Source organism: Canis lupus, chromosome 5, assembly GCF_003254725.2.
Source record: "Canis lupus dingo isolate Sandy chromosome 5, ASM325472v2, whole genome shotgun sequence".
NCBI lineage: Eukaryota > Metazoa > Chordata > Mammalia > Carnivora > Canidae > Canis > Canis lupus.
The window spans coordinates 9896078-9916638 of NC_064247.1; the positions used below are offsets into that span (position 1 = coordinate 9896078).

At 35.3% G+C, this 20561-nt stretch overlaps 1 protein-coding gene across 1 annotated transcript; it reads left to right on the forward strand.

The window, feature by feature from the left end:
* The first annotated feature begins 7264 nt into the window (after window positions 1-7264).
* On the forward strand, window positions 7265-17576 carry LOC112671491 (olfactory receptor 8B12-like). Its single transcript, XM_035717115.2, has 2 exons — window positions 7265-7435; window positions 14910-17576. The coding sequence occupies exon 2, from the start codon at window positions 14926-14928 to the stop codon at window positions 15859-15861; it is 936 nt and encodes a 311-aa protein (XP_035573008.1). The 5' UTR covers window positions 7265-7435; window positions 14910-14925; the 3' UTR covers window positions 15862-17576.
* The last annotated feature ends 2985 nt before the right edge of the window (window positions 17577-20561 follow it).

The window sequence follows — 20561 nt, forward strand, 5'->3', positions numbered from 1 at the left end:
CTCAATAAGGTAAAACAGATTACGTTTTCAATAAATGATAATCTTAGATGAGGAATGATAAATCTCAACTTATAAAGTGAAACACTGAATACTAACACTATGTAGAACATATAAGTTCTACAATGGAAAAATACAATTTCCCAATGACAAAATGGATGTACTTGACAACTAAATGGACATCACAGAAGACAAAGTAAACTTGAAGACTGACCAAGAGAAATTACTGAAGGTAAAACACAGAGAAAAATGCTGAGTAATATGAACAAAGTCTCAGAGGCTTATTAGAATTTACCAAATGGTAAAACATGTTTGTTTGTAATATTTAAAAGAGAAAAAAGAAATAATGAGACACAAAAAATATCTGAAGAAATAATCCTTTAAATTTCCCTAATTTGATAAAAGACAGACATTTTTAGGTCTAAGATGCTAAGTGAATACCAAACAGAAGTAATATAAAGAAGCTCATATAAAGGCAAATCATAGTAAAACTATTTAAGTCAAAGATGAAGAATCATAAAAATCAGCAAAAGGAAACCAAAGTATTGCATATAGAGTACATTGGCTAATTTCTCATCAGAAAGCCCAAAGAGAGTATAGCAACAACTTTAAAGTGCTAAGAACAACAACAACAAACACACTGTCAACCCAGAATTCTATATTTAGCAAAAACACTCAAGAATGAAAGTGAAATAAGGACATTTTTAGATAAGAGGAAAATAGAAAAGCTGCAATGTAAGAAATGATGAAAGAAATTCTTCAAGCTGAAGGAAAATATCAGTTGAAAACTTGGATCCTTAAACAAAAAGAAGAAAAGAATAAAAATAAGAACACCCCAAATGGAAAATATCTGAAAAATAACTGGTTATATACCCAAAAGAACTGAAAATAGGATCTTAAACAGTCACACTCCTGCGTTCACTTCAGTGTTATTCACAATAATCAAGAGGTAGAAGTATGGAAGTGTCCATCAACAGTATATCCATCAGTTGAATGGATAAAGAACATGGGCTATAGCCATTAAGCAGAACATTATTCAGCCTTAAAAAAGAAGAAAATGCTGTCACATGGATGAACGCTGAGGATATTAGGCAAAGTGAAATAAGCCAGTCACAAAAGACAAATGTTGCATGATTCCACTTACATGAGGTATTCAAAGTAGCTAAACTCTTAGAAACATAATGTAGAAGAGTGGTTGCCAGAGGGTCTGGGGGAAAAGGGAAAGGGAAGTTATTTTCCTTTTTTTTGGGGGGGGGGAGTTATTTTCCAAAGGATATAGAGTTTTGCAAGATGAAGAAAGTTCTAGAGATCTATTGCACAAAAATGTGCACAGTTAACACTATACTGTACACTTAATGGTTAAGATAGCAAATTTTATATGTTTTTTGACCACAATAAAAAAGATTATTTTTATTTATATGACTTTTTCTCGACTTTAGAAATCACATACTGTTTAAATAAAACTATAACATTTCATTGTGGGATTTATAATATATGTAGATGCACTTTGTATGTTTATCAAATTGTAAAAATATATATTTTAAATAAAATTTTATACATTATATATTTGTATATAAATATATAGTTATGTAATATACACTTACAACATTATATATTAAAATGATGCACATTATATATAAAATCAAGTGTTTTGTGTAAAACCAAATTGTAGGGGATCCCTGGGTGGCTCAACAGTTTAGCACCTGCCTTTGGCCCAGGGCATGATCCTGGAGTCTCCGATCGATTCCTTCATCGGGCTCCCGGCATGGAGCCTGCTTCTCCCTCTCCTGTGTCTCTGCCTCTGTCTCTCTTTATGTCTATCATGAACAAATAAAAATCTTTAAAAAGAATAAATAAAACCAAATTGTAAAAAATATTCAAATAAAATTCAGGGAAAGAGAAACAGGTGCAAAAAACACAGGAGGAAGCAGAAAACAAATTAAAATGAGGGGACCAGACTCAAACATATCAATAATTACATTAAACTTTAATTAAACTTTCCAATTAATAAGAAGTGATTGCTTTTTGTATTGTAAACAAATAAATAAAACAATAAGACCTAGCTATATGCTATCGACAAGTGACACATTTTTTTAAAGATTTTTTTTTAGGGGTCCCTGGGTGGCGCAGTGGTTTGGCGCCTGCCTTTGGCCCAGGGCGTGATCCTGGAGACCCAGGATCGAATCCCACGTCAGGCTTCCTGCATGGAGCCTGCTTCTCCCTCTGCCTGTGTCTCTGCCTCTCTCTCTCTCTCTCTGTCTTTCATGAATAAATAAATAAAATCTTTAAAAAGATTGAGAGAGAGAGGCAGAGACACAGGCAGAGGGAGAAGCAGGCTCCATGTAGGGACCCCGATGTGGGACTCGATCCAGGGTCTCCAGGATCAGGCCTTGGGCTAAAGGCAGGTGCTAAACCACTGAGCCACTGGGGCTGCCCAACAAGGGACACTTTTTATAAAGACACAGAAAGGCAAAAGTAAATGAATGAAAAAACAAATGCCATAAAGAGGAAGCAGAAAATGCTGGATTAGTTATATTAATTTTAGATAAAATAGATTTTTAAAAGATAATGACAAAAGGAACAGTGCATTAGGGAATCATGGTATATATATCATGATTCCCTAATGCTATATATATATACATATATATATGTATATATATAATGCAATATATATATATATATATCTCCCCAAAACAGAATTTCAAAATCTATGAAACAAAATTTGACAGAATTAAAGGGAAAAAATATATATAATTCTACTATCATAATTAGCATCTCTCACAGAAATTGACAGAAAAACTAAACATAAATGATTTTATCCACAATCTGCCGAGTACTTACCAACCACGCATAACTGACAATTTGTACACCCAACAATGGCAGAAGACATCATTTTTTAAAAATTCATTTATTATGTTTGCAATAATAGTCTACACAGCATTAAACAAATTTCAGTAGATTTTTTAAAGTTGAAAATCATGCTGCCAATCTACTCCATGGTATTGCTGTGTCTACATCCATTTTGTTTGACCAAACAGCCTGTAGACACCTTAAATTGACACTATCCCCTCATGCAAGTATATGCCTTAAATAGAGGTCTACAGAGTCACCAAGCAAATGTAAGTTCCTGTTATGACTTTCCCAACAGCCCTTGTGAGGAATCAGCTGCCCAGCCTCCCCAGGGCCTTCTCCTAATGTGCCTTAAAATAAGACCCCCTATGGAGCTTTCCAAAATCCCATTCTTTTAGTTTAAACTGAGCAATCTGGCTTGTCTGGGATCCCCAAAGCAATGTACCACGGATCCTAATAAAGGTATGCATGGGTCATAATGCTCTGTCTGTAATCTGCCTTGACCTTCCCATGTGGCCCTGCAAGGATCTGTGAGTAATAAACTTTATTTCAACTTCTCCTGTGATCTGTTATTGAACCTCATAATCTGGCATTCTGTGTTCCACTTAACAAAAGTTAATTTAACAAAGTCAACAATACAGAATATGTTCTTTGACCACAATGGAATTAGATTAGAAATTCGCAGCATAAGATAATAAAGAAACTCCTTAAACCACAATGAGATATCACTTCACATGAATCACAATGGCTAAAATTAACAGGTCAGAAAACAACAAATGTTTGGTGCAGATGCTGAGAAAGGGGAACCTGCTCCCACTGTTGGTGGGCATGCAAGGTGGTACAGCCAGCCACTGTGGAAAACAATGTGGAAGTTCCTCAAGAAGTTAAAATAGAGGCAGCCATGGTGGCTTAGTGGTTTAGCGCCGCCTTCAGCCTAGGATGTGATCCTGGAGACCCAGGATTGAGTCTCACGTCAGGCTCCCTGCGTGGAGCCTGCTTCTCCCTCTGCTTTTGTCCCCCTCTCTCTCTCTCTCTGTGTCTCTCATGACTATAAATAAATAAAAATTTAAAAAAGTTAAAATAGAACTACCCTGTGACCCAGCAATTGTACTACTAGGTATTGCCCCAAAGATACAAACATAATGATCTGAAGGGGCACATGCACCCCAATGTTTATAGCAGCAATGTCCACAATAGCCAAACTATGTAAAGAGCTGAGACATCCATCGACAGATGAATGATAAAGAAGATGTGATACATATATACATATATAATGGAATATTATTCAGCCACCAGAAAGGAGGAATACTTACCATTTACATTAATGTGGATGTAACTGGAGGGTTCCATTCTCCTTATACTGAGGTTCCATCCTTATAGTGAGTGAAATAAGCCAGAGACAATTATCATATAGTTTCACTTATATGTGGAATATAAGAAATATTTCAGAGGATCATAGGGGATGGGAGGGGAAACTGAATGGGAAGTCATCAGAGAGGGAGACAAACCACGAGAGTCTCTTTACTTTAGGAAACAAACAGAGGGTTGCTGGAGGGGAGGTAGGTAGGGATATGGTGTAATTGAGTGATGGGCATCAATGAGGGCATGTGATATGATGAACACTGGGTGTTGTATGCAACTGATGAATTATTGAGCTTTACATTTGAAACTAATGATGTGCTATATGTTGGATAATTTAAACAAAAAACAAAAAAATTTAAAAAGGAAACCTCTTAAATTTTAGAAATCAAACAATGTATTTCTACATAATAATTAGATATAAAAGGATACATCATGAGCACAGTTGGGAAATTTTTAGAGTTGAATCATGAAAATACATATATCAAAATTTAGAAGCAGTTAAGTAGTGAATAGAGGGAACTCTATAGCTTAAATGTCAACATAAGAAAAGAAAATAGTAAGTAAATCTAAATTTCTGCTACCTTGAAAAATTAAAAAAAGGAGTCCAAATTAAACCTAAAAGTGGAAAGAAGGAAATGAAAAAGATAAGAACAGAAGTCAATGAAACAGAAACCAGAAAACCAGTGGAGAAAAATAAATATAACCAAAAGCTGTCCTTTGAAGTGATCAATAATAAAATTGGTAAATATATAGCCATACTAATCAAGAAAAATCATAGAAAAAAAGAAAAATAATAGTGAAGACACACGTTACCGAATAGGGAATGAAAGTGGAGATATCAATGAGATTCTACACACACTAAAGAATCATAAACATAAAGGGTTATCATATTGTGCCATTAAATTAGACAAAGTAGAGGAAGAAATTTGTCTTGAGAAAGACAAAATTACCAAGACTGACCAAATGAAGAAACAGAAAATATGAGTAGCTTAGTAACTATTAAAGAAATTGAATTTTAATAGAAATTTTTCCCACAATGAAACTTGAAGCCAAGCTTGTTCATAAGTTAATTTTATCAAACACTTAAATAGAAATAATTCTCCAATTGTACACAAGGGCTTTCAGAGGAGAGAGGAGGGACTACTTCCCAAATCTCTTAGGAGGCCTTTATTACCTAACCTGACAAAGATATCACAAGGAAACACAGATCAGTATTCCTTGTAAACAAAGATTTAAAAACGCTTAATAAAATAAAACATTAACAATTTGAATCCAACATGTGTAAAAGCATAATATATCATGATAAAGTTTATTCTTGGATTGTATATTTGATTTTACATCTTGACAGCAAAAATGTAATTCATCATATTAATAGGAAAAAGGAGAAAAACCATATAACATTTTTAAAAGGCAGCGAAAAAGCATTCAAAAAATTCAATACCCTTTCATGATATAAAATTTCAGCAATGGGCCATTCTCACTGGATTCAGGCATCTCTGAAAAATATATGGCTGACATCATATTTAGTATGAAAGACTCAATTTCTTCTAAGTTCAGAAATAAGATAAACATATCTAAACTCTTCATTTCTTTTTTGCATTGTACTAAGTTCTAACTTGTACAATAAGGCAAGAAACAAATAATTAATGAACATATCAGAAATGAAATAAATCTATTCTTATCTGTGGGTGACATAATCATGTATGTATAAAACATTAAAGAATTGACAAAGAAACAAACAAACAAACAAAAAAAAAGAATTGACAAAAAAGCAATAGAACTAGTGAATGAGTTTCATAAAGTCTCAAGATTTAAGATCCATATACAAAAATCAACTATATTTCTATAAATTAGTAATAAATAATTAGAAAATGAAATTGTAAAAATTCCAATTATTAGTATTAAAAATACTAAGGAATACATTTAACAAAAGACCTCCACAAATAAAACATTGCAAAGGAAAAATAAAGAAGAATGAATGGATAGTTATACAATGTACATGGACTAGAAAACTCAATGATGGCAATCCTCACCAAATTAATCTGCAGGTTTGATGCAATCTCAATTAAAATCCTAACAGCCTTTTTTTAAAAGAAAGAAATTGATAAGTTTATTTCAAAATTTATATGAAAAGATCTAGTATAATGAAAAAGATTTTGAAGAAGAAGAACAAAGTTGGATTGAAACTACTTGACTTTAGGACTTATTATACAGTTATAATAATTAAGTAGTAGACATAAAGATCAATGGAAAAGGATAGAATCTAAAATGGACCCATATATATATAGTCGTTTGATTTTGACAAAGGTATAAGGGTAATTCAATGAAGAGACACTGTTTTCAACAAACAGATGGTGCTGGCATAACTAGACATCAATATGGGGGAAAAAATGAACCTCAGCCTTTATATTATCATTTGCATAAATGAACTTAAAACGGATCATTGTCTTAAATGTAAAAGCTAAAGCTTTTAAATTTTTAGAAGAAAATATAGGAGAAATTCTTTCTCATAGCAAGTTAGGCAAAAATTTCCTGAATGTAAAAAAAAAAAAAAGAGTAAGAAAAACATTATAAAATGGAGTTCATTAAGATCATTATGGTCACCCTTACCTGACCTCTTTAGAAGCTAGAGTCCCTTCTTGTGAAACTGATCATTTCAAGAGGAAAGAATGAGACCTAAAGAATAGAAGTTACTTAACAATACAGCCCACATCAACCACTAGAGTGAAATCCCCTTTGCGGATCTGTCTGGTCAAAGTACACTCATATTCTATCAGTTAAGGACACTTCTAGTTTCAAGAAGAGGGTCAAGGATCACTGGGCAGTAAAATAACATTGCAACATTAAAACAGATTTATATGAGTTAGAGAAAGTCATGATGCAATTGCTGTACCACATGATTCTGTTTTTTGTGGGTCCTTCTAATTAATATATATACTAAGAAAAAGCTTGTTTCTATATTTTTTATTGAAAACTTATGGAAATGATAATAGTTTAAGCTGATCTTTCTCACATTTTTGGGGTCCTTTCCTGGTTGGTCTCCAAAGTACAGCTCCAGACAACAGCTTTTCAAAATGCGGACTACAATTCAGAAGTGGACCATGGCAGCAACTCACTGGCATGGAAACTCTTTGGTAAATGTCATGGACATCAACAACAGTGGGAAATACAAAGTTTTGGACTTGACCATCAGATCCCGGGAATGTACTGGACACAATCTCTTGAGGTAGGACCCCTGTGGAAGCAGTGGGGAACCTGTGAGCATGTGCTCTGCAGTTGTGTGTGCAAGTGATAATGATATTGTTGTGTGGGCATGCATAGCTGTCCCAATGGAGTCCCAGGATAAGCAGAGTGAGGACACAATGGATTCAGACAGCTGGCTCTGAGCCGGGAGTGTTTGCAGTTCCAGCCTTTGGAGTATCTGTGCTAGGAGCAAGAGATGATTTTGTAAATAACATGCCAGGGTACTGGCAATTACAGGGATGCTTGCCTTTGACTGTGGATGTGACTCAAATGGTGATCATGTCAAGCTGCTTTCCCTAAGTAGGTGGAACCCTGTGGCTTTACACTGTCCTTATATTAATGAGGAGTGTGTATAGAGGCGGGAGGGACTAAGGAGGGAGAGAGAGAGGCTTTCATTTAATCAGTATTGAATTCAGTTTCAGTTTATTTAAATGTATCGAATATCTTCATTTTGTTGTTTGGGCGGGATTGGAGGCTCAAGACTTGACTAGGATTGTTACAGCACAGTCTTTATCTCCATGATAGATCCAATTCTCATTCCTGATTTATTCCTCTAAAATTCTCTGCATTTGTTGTTAAATTTTGCTCTCCACCACGTCTTTTTCTGAAATGCTTCAATTACATTACAATTACTTTTGAAACTCCCAGAATCCTCTAGAAAAGTTGGAAAGTGCATGAAATGGTAAAGCAGTGAAAGATCATAAACTTTGAAATCAGAAGGTAAAAGACTTCCATCAGTGCACTGATATGCTAATTTCCTACTATGTGCAGGTCATATATATATATATATATTCCAATTTTATTTTCTGTAGTGTGTGAAAATGATACAAGGTTTGTGAGGATTAATGAAGACATAATGTGTGTGAAGGGGTTTTGTAAACTATAGAATGCAGTATAAATGACAGTTCTTGCTTTAAGTGTAGGCCTAGTCAGTTTGAAGAATGGAGAAGGAGCCACTAGAAGAATATGAAGTAGATATAAAAGACTTCATAGTTCATAATTACATTGACATGGAATTGTAGAATAGGCAAAAATATAGTGATAGCAGATGAAATGATTGTCTGGGCCTAGAAAATGGGGTGAGGAGTTTGTCTTCAAAGAGGCAGGAGAGAGCTTTTTTGGAGTGATAGAAACATTATATATCTTCATTGTGTTATTGTTTACACAACTGTATATATTTACTAAAATTCATTGAACTTTAGGCTTAAAATGGGTGAACTTTATTATGTAGACCAATAATAAAATATTAAAATAGGTGTGGCAGATATTAAAGTTGATGAATTGTCTCAAAGTTTGAAAAATGCTAAAGGAAAAAAGAGGAGGATAACTCCAATATCTGAATAATAATAATTCTAGAAAGAAATAACAAAAAAAATTGTGTGGGAAGACAATTATCAATAAAGAGTATGAGAAAAATTTCCAGAACTAGAAGATTTGTATTGCTAGATCAAAGGAACACTCTGAAAGAAAATAAACATACCATGAATATTATTGTGGATTTGAGAACATTGTGGATGAAGGTCGTAAGAGTTTTGAGAGAGAGAGAAAGAAAGAGAGAGAGACGTGGCGGCAGGATGGGGTGGGATAGGGAGGTGGACAAGATAGAGATAGAGAGAGAATCACATAATATATAAAAGAACAGAAATGAGAATGCTACTGGACTTGTCACAGACACTGATGCTGGGATCTAGGAAAGAGGGGATCTAACACAAGAGAGCAGCATAGGGAATTCCAGGCTGATGGCCATACACTGGGTCTAAAAGGCAATCATTCCAGTACATATAGAGGGTGCAAACCTCCAGGGAAAAAAGGAAATTGACAGATAGTCCCATATGTTTGAACATTTGGAAATTAATATTGATGGGTATTTGATAGATACTATGCAGCATGTGAAAATATGAAGGAGAGATACATGGCATTGGGACGTTATCAATTCCAGGAAAAATTTCAGATAGTACAAATAGGAAACATAATTAAAATATAGTATTTGGCTGATTATTTATATAGTGATGGTTATTTGCATAGTTCTCATAATGTGGACATTAAGTATTGAGAATGAAAAATTATAATGTAACTGAATGGACATGAGCACGAACTGGGGTGGGAGAGTGTTAGAGAAGAATCCACATATATTTTAAGTGAAAATAATAAATTCCACAAATATTTATTGATAACTATTATAAAGCTAGGCCCCATTATTTACTGATCCATGAATAAATGTCTAAAATAGAGGATCCCTTCACTATGAAAGGGTTTGAATCTTTGTCAATTATATTCTTTGCATCTGGGACTTGCTGTCCATATCCACTTACAGTTACAATGGCGCAAAAACACCAGAGAGCATCCAAATGGAATATCTGGGTTCTACACATGGTCCTTTATGCCCCCATGAGTGAAGGCAGCCCTACTTCTCTTGCTGATTAGGATCAATTATTTTTGCCAGGATGGTGAATCCACTTGTCTGCTGGTTGCAGGCATGAGGAGTCAGTGCCCTGGAGGCAGCCATAACTTAGAGTTTTTTGGGGACCCTTGTGTTCTCTGGCATTTTGTCATCTAGACTAAAATCTAACTCCTGATGCTCCCCATTCTTTAGTTATTCCTGCCTTCTTACTCATGGTTCCATAGAAACCAAAATTTTAGTCAAATTTGATTTGTGGTTCTTTCTTTCCTTCTCTCTCAAACCACAGAGATATTAAATCCCGATCTTATCTCTTGACACTATTTTTACTTTAAAAAGTTTAACTGATGTTCCTGTTTTTATTCTCTCCCTGTTTTAGATAATCCTGAATAGTAGGGCAGTCTAAAATATCTTTTTCATGCCAGGGTGTAGATTTGAATGATGATGATGATAGCAACAACATAATAATTATTATGCCTTTTATGTTTCAGTAATGGAAATGGCACCATTTATGATTATTATCCCCATTTTAAAATAAATAATTTGAAGCTTAGGAGAGGCTAAACTAAGTTTCCAAGGCTACACCGCTAGTAGGTAGCTAGGAATTGTAGAGGTTGGTTTGATTCTGTATAGAATATCTCATTTAACTAGAATATATTTCATAGTGAAAGAATCTGCTTCTACTAAATTTTCTGGGAAAACATATGTAAATTAGGACCAATCCAAATGAACTAGGACTTATGATACCCCATTAATATCACCCTCTACTTCCTCTCCAATAAAGGAATGGGAAGGCTAGGCAGATGTCTGTTTTGGGGCCAAAAAAGATGTGCTAAATTTTATATTTGTTGAGTTCAGGGTGACAACAGGATGGCATTTTAATAAAGAATTTGTATACATAAGACAGGGAATTCACAGCAATGTGAAAACTAAATGTGAGAGCTAACCATACCGACGACGTTGTTGAAGTCATGAATGAGCTCACCAAACATTTAAGAAAGAAGAGGTCCAGAGACTTGAGAAGTGAACCCTAGAAAATTTGAAACATGAGGGCAATAAGGTGATAGAATAGGAGATGCCTCTACTAAACTATAAATTTCTTTACAGCAAGAACCATTTCTTTTGAATCCCTGTACATAGTATTTAATATGCCAAACACACAGAGTAAGAACTAATTCAACATTAAGTATAATATAGATCATATGACTTCTTTTTTAGGGGGAGGGAGGAGCATAAGGAGAAGGAGAAAGAGAATCTTAAGCAGGCTCCATGCCCAATGCAGAGCGCAATGCGGAACTTGATCACACAAACCCTGAGATCATGACCCAAGTCAAAAAAGAGTCAGATGCTTAACTGACAGAGCTACCCAGGTGCCCCTATATCATAGGACTTCTGAGAGATGAATTTAATTTTATGAGCATCTTGAGAGCCTAACTGAAGACACATTAAATGAAGACATTTCAGCTACCATCTTTTCTCTCTGGGCAGGCTCTCTAACTTTTTTGGTTGGAATTGTGGCTTATTCTTGTAGTTCTCTTGTGTGGAGTGAAGGGTACTGACCTCACACTACTCTGGTGCTGCCTGAAGGTTTACCAGACATATGAGGGCTAATGCATGTGCATGAGGTATATATACAAAGACACTGTATTATACATATTTTCCACATTAGTATGTTATAATCCATGTCTCACATATATTTTAGTGATAGCAATAAATAGAACAAGAAATCCATTATACAGAGATTCAAATTTTGGGAAGATAGTTCTGCAACAAAAGTAACTTAATCAAGAATATTTATTTCTGGGGTGCCTGGGTGACCCAGTTAAGCAACTGACTGATTTCAGTTCAGGTCATTATCCCTCGGTCCTGGGATCCAGCCCCTGTTGGGCTCCCTGCTGAGCAGGGAGCCTGCTTCTCCCTTTCCTGCTCCCCCTGCTTGTGCTCTCTCTGTCAAATAAATAAAATCTTAAAAAAAAGAATATTTATTTCTATGTTTCTTTCTGCTTGTATTAGAACAAGTCACTAGTAGAAATGACTTTGTAGCAGCCCCAGTTCACTTGAAATAAAATCTAGATGCATTTGAAATGAAATTCCCATGGAAACCACCTTTGAGGTGACAAAAATCTCAGAAGTTTTCCTGGTGTTGCATCATGCATTCAAGAACCCTCTAAGATTTCTAGAGGAAAGTGAACATTTAATTAACCCCTAAGGTCTTCATTGCCTTTAGGTCTAAGGAGAGTTTAACTGTAGTGCTTATTTTAATTTTTTGATAATAGATTGCTTTTTCTGTTTCTTGAATGTGTAGTGGGATTGAGAAAAGGGATTGGGATTCATTAGAGTTGCTCTAGGCCACGGAAATTTCTCACGTAAACACACAGATGAGGGACCATTATTATTGAGTCTTAGCTGAGGGGAAGCAAGTCCTCACTGATGCGTGTTCTCACATAAACACACAGAGGGTGTGTATAGTGGTTTTAGTTGGCTCTGCCTGAGGAAGATGGACTTCTCTGCCTTTGTGTTTTGATTTCTTAACTTCTCCAAGAGGACTTCATCCCTTAACTATGAGCAAAAACGGAACTCATCTGCTAACACTTGAATTTATCCAAAAGAGACATTTTTGGATGGAAAATTTGCTATACTTATATATAAAGCCCCTGGAAAAATTGCTGCACAAAGTTTTATTAGTCTTTATATCAGTCTTAGTTAATAATTTATATTGCATGACTTGTGATTGTCTAAAACCTCAGCAAGATCTCTTGGCCCTCTATCTTGTTACTACCATCAGAATTTCCTCCCTCAGATCAAGTAATCTGGGTTAACATATTGCATTTACAGTGCAGTATAAAAATGTGATGCTGTAGAAAGGTGCTGGATTGAGTCATGAATGTCCAGTGTTTTATTAGAGTAACTAATCGTACCAAGCAAACACTTTTTAGGTCTCTTTCAAAGTCAAAGTTATCACTTGAATGTCAGATTATTCTATTTTAAAACTGAATTCTGTAAACTTTGCCTTTGCTATCCTTATTCCTTGTATTCCTTTTCTTCATATAACTTTTCAAGTTACATATTTTACCTTTTTCTCTTTCTTCTTTCTTTCTTTCTTTCTTTCTTTCTTTCTTTCTTTCTTTCTTTCTTTCTTCTTTCTTTCTTTTCTTTCTTCTTTCTTTCTTTCTTTCTTTCTTTCTTTCTTCTTTCTTTTCTTTCTTCTTTCTTTCTTTCTTTCTTTCTTTCTTTCTTTCTTTCTTTCTTCTTTCTTTCTTTCTTTCTTTCTTTCTTTCTTTCTTTCTTTCATGTATTTTGTCTTTTCTCACTTGATTAAAAGCCCCACGAGGGCAGGAACCACTTTGTGTTTTTTCACCAAGACTTAGAAAAGTTTTAGGAATGGGATAGATATTCAATTGATAGGCGATAAAAGAAGGCCATCCTTGTTCAAAGTCTTTCATCAACTCCCCATAATCTGACATATTGATTGAAGACTCTGTTCTCTGCCTTTAGGTATTGATAGAAGTTGTTCTTAGTTATCTGACAAATATTTGTTTTTAATAGTCAAGCTTAAAATGAAGGGTTAAGTAGTGGAGAAAATTCAGAGAAAGTTTATTTTTAAGCGTGGAGAAGGATCAAATAATTATTGGGGGGATCCCTGGGTGGCTCAGTGGTTTGGCACCTGCCTTCGGCCCAGGGAGTCCCAGGATCGAATCCCACGTCGGGCTCCTTGAGTGGAGCCTGCTTCTCCCTCTCCTGTGTCTCTGCCTGTGTGTCTCTCATGAAAAAATAAGTAAAAATCTTAAAAAAATAATTCTTGGTATATATTGGATGTGACTGAGAAATAATGAATATCCTTCTCTAAAGTCTGATTCCCTTAATTTTACCTTTCTTGGTTTTAGCACTTCCTACATTCCCTTAAAGTTATATAAGTACTTGTTTTTATCTATAAAGACTCTCATGAGATCCTAGTAAGTAAAAATGGCTGCTTCAGAGATTTCATTGTCACTTAGAAGAAGGTAGCGTGCTTAGTGATTAAAACTAAGAAGTTAAAATTGGACGGAGTAGAGTTTGACTCAAGATTCTGGAACCTACTAGCATGTGTGCTCCTTACTTTAAAGGAGAGATTGATAGATCTAATCTATAGGGCTGTTGTGAGAAATAAAAAGGTATTAATTTTTTGTGCATTGCTTTAGAAACTTGGTTTTAGTACAAGGATGCTGGATCTATACTGTGTTTGGTACATAGTAAGCACTCAATACAAGGAGCAAGTACTATTTTTCCCATGAGACTTTGTTTTGAATTGTGCTTACAAAGATGTAACCAGAATGAAAGGTTAGGTCATTGAAAGCCACATCAAGCATTATCAAATGCATAAACAAACATTTCTTCTTCCTTAGGGAAGTGAGTCTCTGGAGCAGTGATCCTGAGGGAGTCCCTACAACTACGTCACGGAGATCTCTAATCCCAGAATAAAACTCTTTCATCTCCTGTTATCCATGGGCATTAGGAAAGGATGCTGTCTCATGCCTGGAATTTGGACAAGAGACTTGGGACAAAGCCGCACTCAGAGATCAAGTTCTTGAGCTCAGCAAAACAATTAGAGGTTTTGATCCTCCAAGCAGAGGATCTGAGAGTAGAAGTAGCAGCAGAGGGTCTGAGCTCTGAGTTGTCACTTTCTGTTCACTGGGGCCATCTGAGTGTCCATGAAAGAGTTAGATGAGAGCCAATGGAGAAGAGCTCTGTGACTGCAAGCAGAAGCAGGGTTAGTGTCTGTCTGACCTGGTCTGTCCTATAGCAGAGGGGGTAAAAGCTCAAGCCCAGGAGCAAGATCACCCAAGTTCACCTTCTATTGTCACTCAGCAGCATCAGGACTTGTGCAAGTCCCTCAGGTTCAGTGTCTTCCTCTGTGAACTGGGGATAATCATAATGCCACATGGCACTTAGGACAGTGTCCATCCCATAGTTAGTACTCAGTGAACCTTCCCATCTGTGTCTTCTCCACATCCGCCCCCCTGCACTTGCATGGCGTGTAGCCTCTTTCTGTCTCAGTGATTTGTTTCTTTTTCCTTTACAGACCCTCCTAGAGGACAATGGCTGCAGATAACGCCTCCTCTGTGACAGAGTTTATCCTGGCAGGCTTAACAGATGAGCCGGAACTCCAGATGCCCCTCTTCTTCCTGTTCCTAGGTTTTTATGTGGTCACCGTGGTGGGGAACCTGGGCCTCATAACCCTGATTGGGCTGAATTCTCACCTTCATATTCCCATGTACTTCTTCCTCCTCAACTTGTCTTTCATTGATTTTAGTTATTCCACTACTCTCACTCCTAAAATGTTAATGGGTTTTGTCTCAAAGAGAAACATCATTTCCTATGCGGGGTGTGTGACTCAGTTTTTTTTCTTCTGTTTCTTTGTCTTTTCTGAATCCTATATCTTGTCAGCGATGGCATATGACCGCTATGTCGCCATCTGTAAACCACTGCTGTACACGGTCACCATGTCTCCTCAGGTGTGTTTACTCCTCATGTTGGGTGTTTATGGGATGGGGGTGTTTGGGGCTGTGACCCATATGGGAAACATCATGTTTATAACCTTTTGTGCTGACAACCTTGTCAATCACTATATGTGTGATATCATTCCCCTCCTTGAGCTCTCCTGCAACAGCTCTTACATAAATTTGCTGGTGGTCTTCATTGTTGTGACCATTGGCATTGGGGTGCCTATTGTGACCATTTTCATCTCTTATGGTTTCATTCTTTCTAGTATTCTCCACATTAGTTCAACTGAGGGCAGATCCAAAGCCTTCAGTACCTGCAGTTCCCATATAATTGTGGTATCTCTTTTCTTTGGATCAGGAGCTTTTATGTATCTCAAACCACCTTCTATTTTACCCCTTGACCAGGGGAAAGTGTCTTCCATATTCTATACTGCTGTGGTACCCATGTTCAACCCGCTGATTTATAGTCTGAGGAATAAGGATGTCAAAATTGCCCTGAAGAAAACATTAGGCAGAAAACTCTTCTCTTGAAATGATTGTGAAAGGAGATCCAAAGCTGTATTTATCAGAGTATTTCTTTTTTTTTTTTTCAGTGAAGGAAACAAACACCAGTATTTTTTCTTATATACCTAGAGGAAAAATTTTAACTTGTTCTTAAGCATAAGTGTTCCCTCTGCTCTTTATTCTACCCTAAATATTCTAATCATTTTTGTTTTATGAAAATAGTTTCACAGTCATAGAGAGTTAGTCTTGAATAGGCCTAAGATATACTTTAACCTAGTCCTTCATGTTATGCATTACACACTGGAGACTCAGAAATACTTTGTAGGTTGTCCATGGGCACATATTTACCTCGTGCCAGAGCTGGGGCTCAAATCTAGGCCCTTGAAAACACTTTGCTCTTATTTCCTTTAGCCATGCTATTGTGATGTACCTTATTTCCTGACAGATTTCATTTGAAAGCTTTTATTTTTATTTTTGCATTTAAAGAAATCTTATTTATTTATAGTGATATGCAACTTTTTAAGAGTTAATCTTTGGAATGCTATTTTTGCAACAATGATAGTGGTGAAAAATGTGGTAATTTGATCTTGCAAAATGCTAAGGTTTAAGGTTTTTTGGTGGAGACTGAATTTCCCTATAGAATCAAGTGTGGTATCTGTTGAAGTGGTATGCAGTGCTGTAAGGATGCAGGCTTAGTTATTAGATCTTCTAATGGAGAGATATACAGATTTAAGGGAGTTAAAAATGTTGGATAAAAGCTTCACTCATTATTTACAGATTAAAAAGGTAGAATTTGGAGGCTTACTTCAAGTGTCTGAATGATATAACTGAGTAATAGTTTTGGGTAGATGTGAGTCGTTAGAGCAGCATCAACCAACTAGTCATCAAGAAGGTAGTTGCCATTGTATTTTAAGACATTGCAAATAGTTGTGATATTTTAATGGTAGGGTGCAGGGTAAGGCAAAGAGATGTTGGAGTCAGGACAGGTCATATATTCACAGTATTAGTTAAATGGAAGCACAGCTTATGTAAAGAATCAGAACAATTTTGGGGCCTGAATACATTATTAGTGGTAACAGCTCTTTTAGAAGCAATGGAACGTGAACTGTTTGCAAGATACCTTAACTTATTAACTTTTCTAAGGATAGTTCTCTTCTATTAGAAAAAATAAAGTTAGGATAAATGTTTAGTTTTATCCTTTATGATGGTTCTGTTCAATGAGGATGTAATAAAAGAAATGCAAGTGTAGAGACGACTGTGCTTTAGATAATATTATAGAGGGAAATATCATTGAGTTACTTATGAGTTGAGGGTGTCAAAAGGTTGATGGAAAAGCAGTACAATGCTGGTAATTAAAAAAAAACCTCACCTCCCTTTAAGTTGAAGTATAAGTTATGTACAGCAAAGTACACAAATCTGAGGTGTCAATGAATTTTTTCACATATGTAAGGCTATGTAACCATCACCTAGACCAAGAAATAGATTTGCATCATTTCAGAATATTACTCCCTGACCCTTCCAGGAAATATTACTCCCAATTCTCTTTCTGGAAATAGCTACTATTTTTAGTTTTATCAGATTCATTTTGTTCATTCTTGAACTTCATGTAAATATTACATTTACTTTTTTTATGTCTGGCTTCTTTCTCTCAATACAAAGTGTAGTGTGAGTTTCGCTAATAACATTATATGTATAAATATTTGTTCTTGGTTATTGCTGTTTAATATTCCACTGTATAAATATAGAACAATTTATATATCAACTATTGCCTTAATGGATATTTGGCTTGTTTTCAGTTTCTGAATATTATTGTTAATAAAGATACTCTGAACATTTTTGAGCGTATAGTTTCTTTGAAATATATTTATTTATGTTGGGTCTATATCTAGATGTGGATATATGGGTTATAGAATAGATATACTTCTAGGCTTCTCAAATACTATCAGACAATCTTCCAAATATTTTATTTTTATTTATTTATTTATTTTTTAAAGATTTTATTTATTTATTCATGATAGTCACAGAGAGAGAGAGAGAGAGAGAGGCAGAGACACAGGCAGAGGGAGAAGCAGGCTCCATGCACCGGGAGCCCGACGTGGGATCCGATCCCGGGTCTCCAGGATCGCGCCCTGGGCCAAAGGCAGGCGCCAAACCGCTGCGCCACCCAGGGATCCCTCTTCCAAATATTTTAAACTGATTTGCATTGCCAACAGTTTCCAGTTTAAGGATGCTCCTCATCCTTCTGAACTATCATTGTTTTCAATTCTTTTCATTTTAATTGCTCTTTTGGATATGTAGTGCAATATCACTTTAGTCTTTTTCTTATACTTCCCTCATAAGTAATGATGTTGATTTATAAGTGGTATATATTTGGATATCATCCTTTGTGAAGTGTCTGTTCAAGTGTTTTGCCTACCCAAAAATAGTACCTTAGGTCTTTTCTTATTAATTTGAGTTTTAGAAAAGTATATTCCGGATATTAATCCTTTTTCAGACATATACATTGCAGTTATTTTTGCTCAGTCTGTGGCTTGCCTTTTCAGATGGCCATTCCTAATGATGTCTTTTTGGTAACAGATGTTTTAATTTTAATGAAACTCCCATCTATCAACTTTTTCCTTTACTGTTAGCGCTGTGTCCTATTTAATCTTTACCTATTACAAAGTTATAAATATATTCTCATGTTTTCTTTTGAAAGCTTTACTGTTTTTCCTTTCATGTTTATATTTTTGATCAATTTAAATTAGTTATCATGTATGGTGTGAGGTAGTTAGTTTATTTTTTTCATGAATATATTCAATTGCTTTAGAATCATTTAAAGAAAAGCCATATCTTCTCTTTAAATTGTATTAGCTGTATTTATATAGATCTATTTGAAGACCATGTGACAATATTCTTATGTGAGTAGTTTGAGAGAAGTAGGCTTGGAGCCAAAGTTCTGTATTCTGCTAGCACAACATTGAAGAAAAGTGGTAAGAACAAAGATTCTTGTCTTGTTTTGAAGTGGATATTATGTTTATTCTAGGAATTTGATATCTTTTATGCTGTTTTTTAAAAGATTTTATTTATTTATTCATGAGAGACACGGAGAGAGGCAGAGATTTAGGCAGAGGGAAAGGAGGCTCCCCCGAGGGGAACCCAATGCAGGACTCCATCCTAGGACCCTGCAATCATGCCCTGAGCCGAAGACAGATGCTCAACCACTAAGCCACCCAGGTGTCCCTTTTAGCCTGTTTTAAATGAGTTTTTAAAATTTTAATTTTTGTTTATTACTATTATATAGAAATACATTTTCTTTTTATATAGAGATGACACTTATACTACATGGGTTTGAACTGTGTGGGTCCATTTATATGTAGATTTTATAGTACTGTAAATGTATTTTCTCTTTCTTAAGAACACTTTCTTTTCTCTAGCTTACTTTATTGTAAGAATACAAAACAAGCATATAAGACATAGACAAAATATGAATTAATTGATTTTTTATGTTATCAGTATGGCTTTTAGCCAATAGTAGGCTCTTTGTATTTAAGTTTTGGGGGAGTCAAAGTTATATATGGATTTTCAATCATGTGGAAGTTGATGCCTTAACCCCTGTGTTGTTCAAGGGTCAACAGCATCAATTTTGTAACCAGCTACTTTGCTAATTTCCATTATTAAATATTTCACATATTGGTTTAATTAACAAAAGAGGAAATAGGAAATCTTTTTAAAAAATTTCTATATTTATAATCATGTCATCTGCAAATAAAGACAGGTTTGATTCCTCCTTAATTATCCTTCATTTTCTTCTATGCTCTAAAACCTCCAATACAATGATGAGTAGAGGTGAAAATAGTGTACATCCTGTCTTGTTTCTGATCTTATGGTAAAAGCATTCAGGCTTTTACTACTGAATATGGTGTTTGCTGTAGCTTTATTTTATTTTATTTTTTATAGAGAGCATGATCAGATTAAGAGTGGGTGATTACTTCCAGTTAGAAAGTAATGTTTTTTTTCTAGAAAATACATATGGATAGCAAAAAAAATTCAATAGTATAAAAAAGTATACAGTAATAATAAGCCTTCCCTTTGTTTCAATTCTCCCCCAGATGTAACTAGTCCCAGAAATAGAAATAATCACAGATAGGCATACATTTATTTCTATGTATTTACTTATCTATATATCTAGGGACTCCCCTTTTTGTCATTTTAAAATTCTGTAAAAGGGCACTTAAAGATGTATCGTGAATAGATATGGAAGATAAAGAGGAGTGAGCAGAGGACATTGCTGGGCAAGAAGAAGAGAAATCAAGATATGTGAAAAGATGTGTAAGTAGAAAAGAAGAGGAAACATAGAAAACCCATGGCAGCTTCAGCTCTGGCAACATTTTGGTTTCTCCCAATCTTCTGTTCCCCATATATCCTGTTCCCATGACTGCCTAAGACTTTGCTTATTGCTATGAAGGGCAGCATCATCAAATGTTTAAGGTGCCAGAATGGCAAGCATTTTCAATTTGACAAACATTCAGATGTTTATTTATCTGTTTATTTATCTATTAAAGAAAAAGAGTTGGTGTTAGCTCCAAGAGGTGAGAGCTTGGTAGTTGTCACACTCATTCTTACATTAAGAAAAAGACTAAGCAAACTGAAAACCAACAGCTCTTCTTAGATCTAAAGGAAAACTGACATCACAGAGTGAACTCTGTCTCTGAAAACTGGAGAAAGAAGTGAAAATACAGAATCAC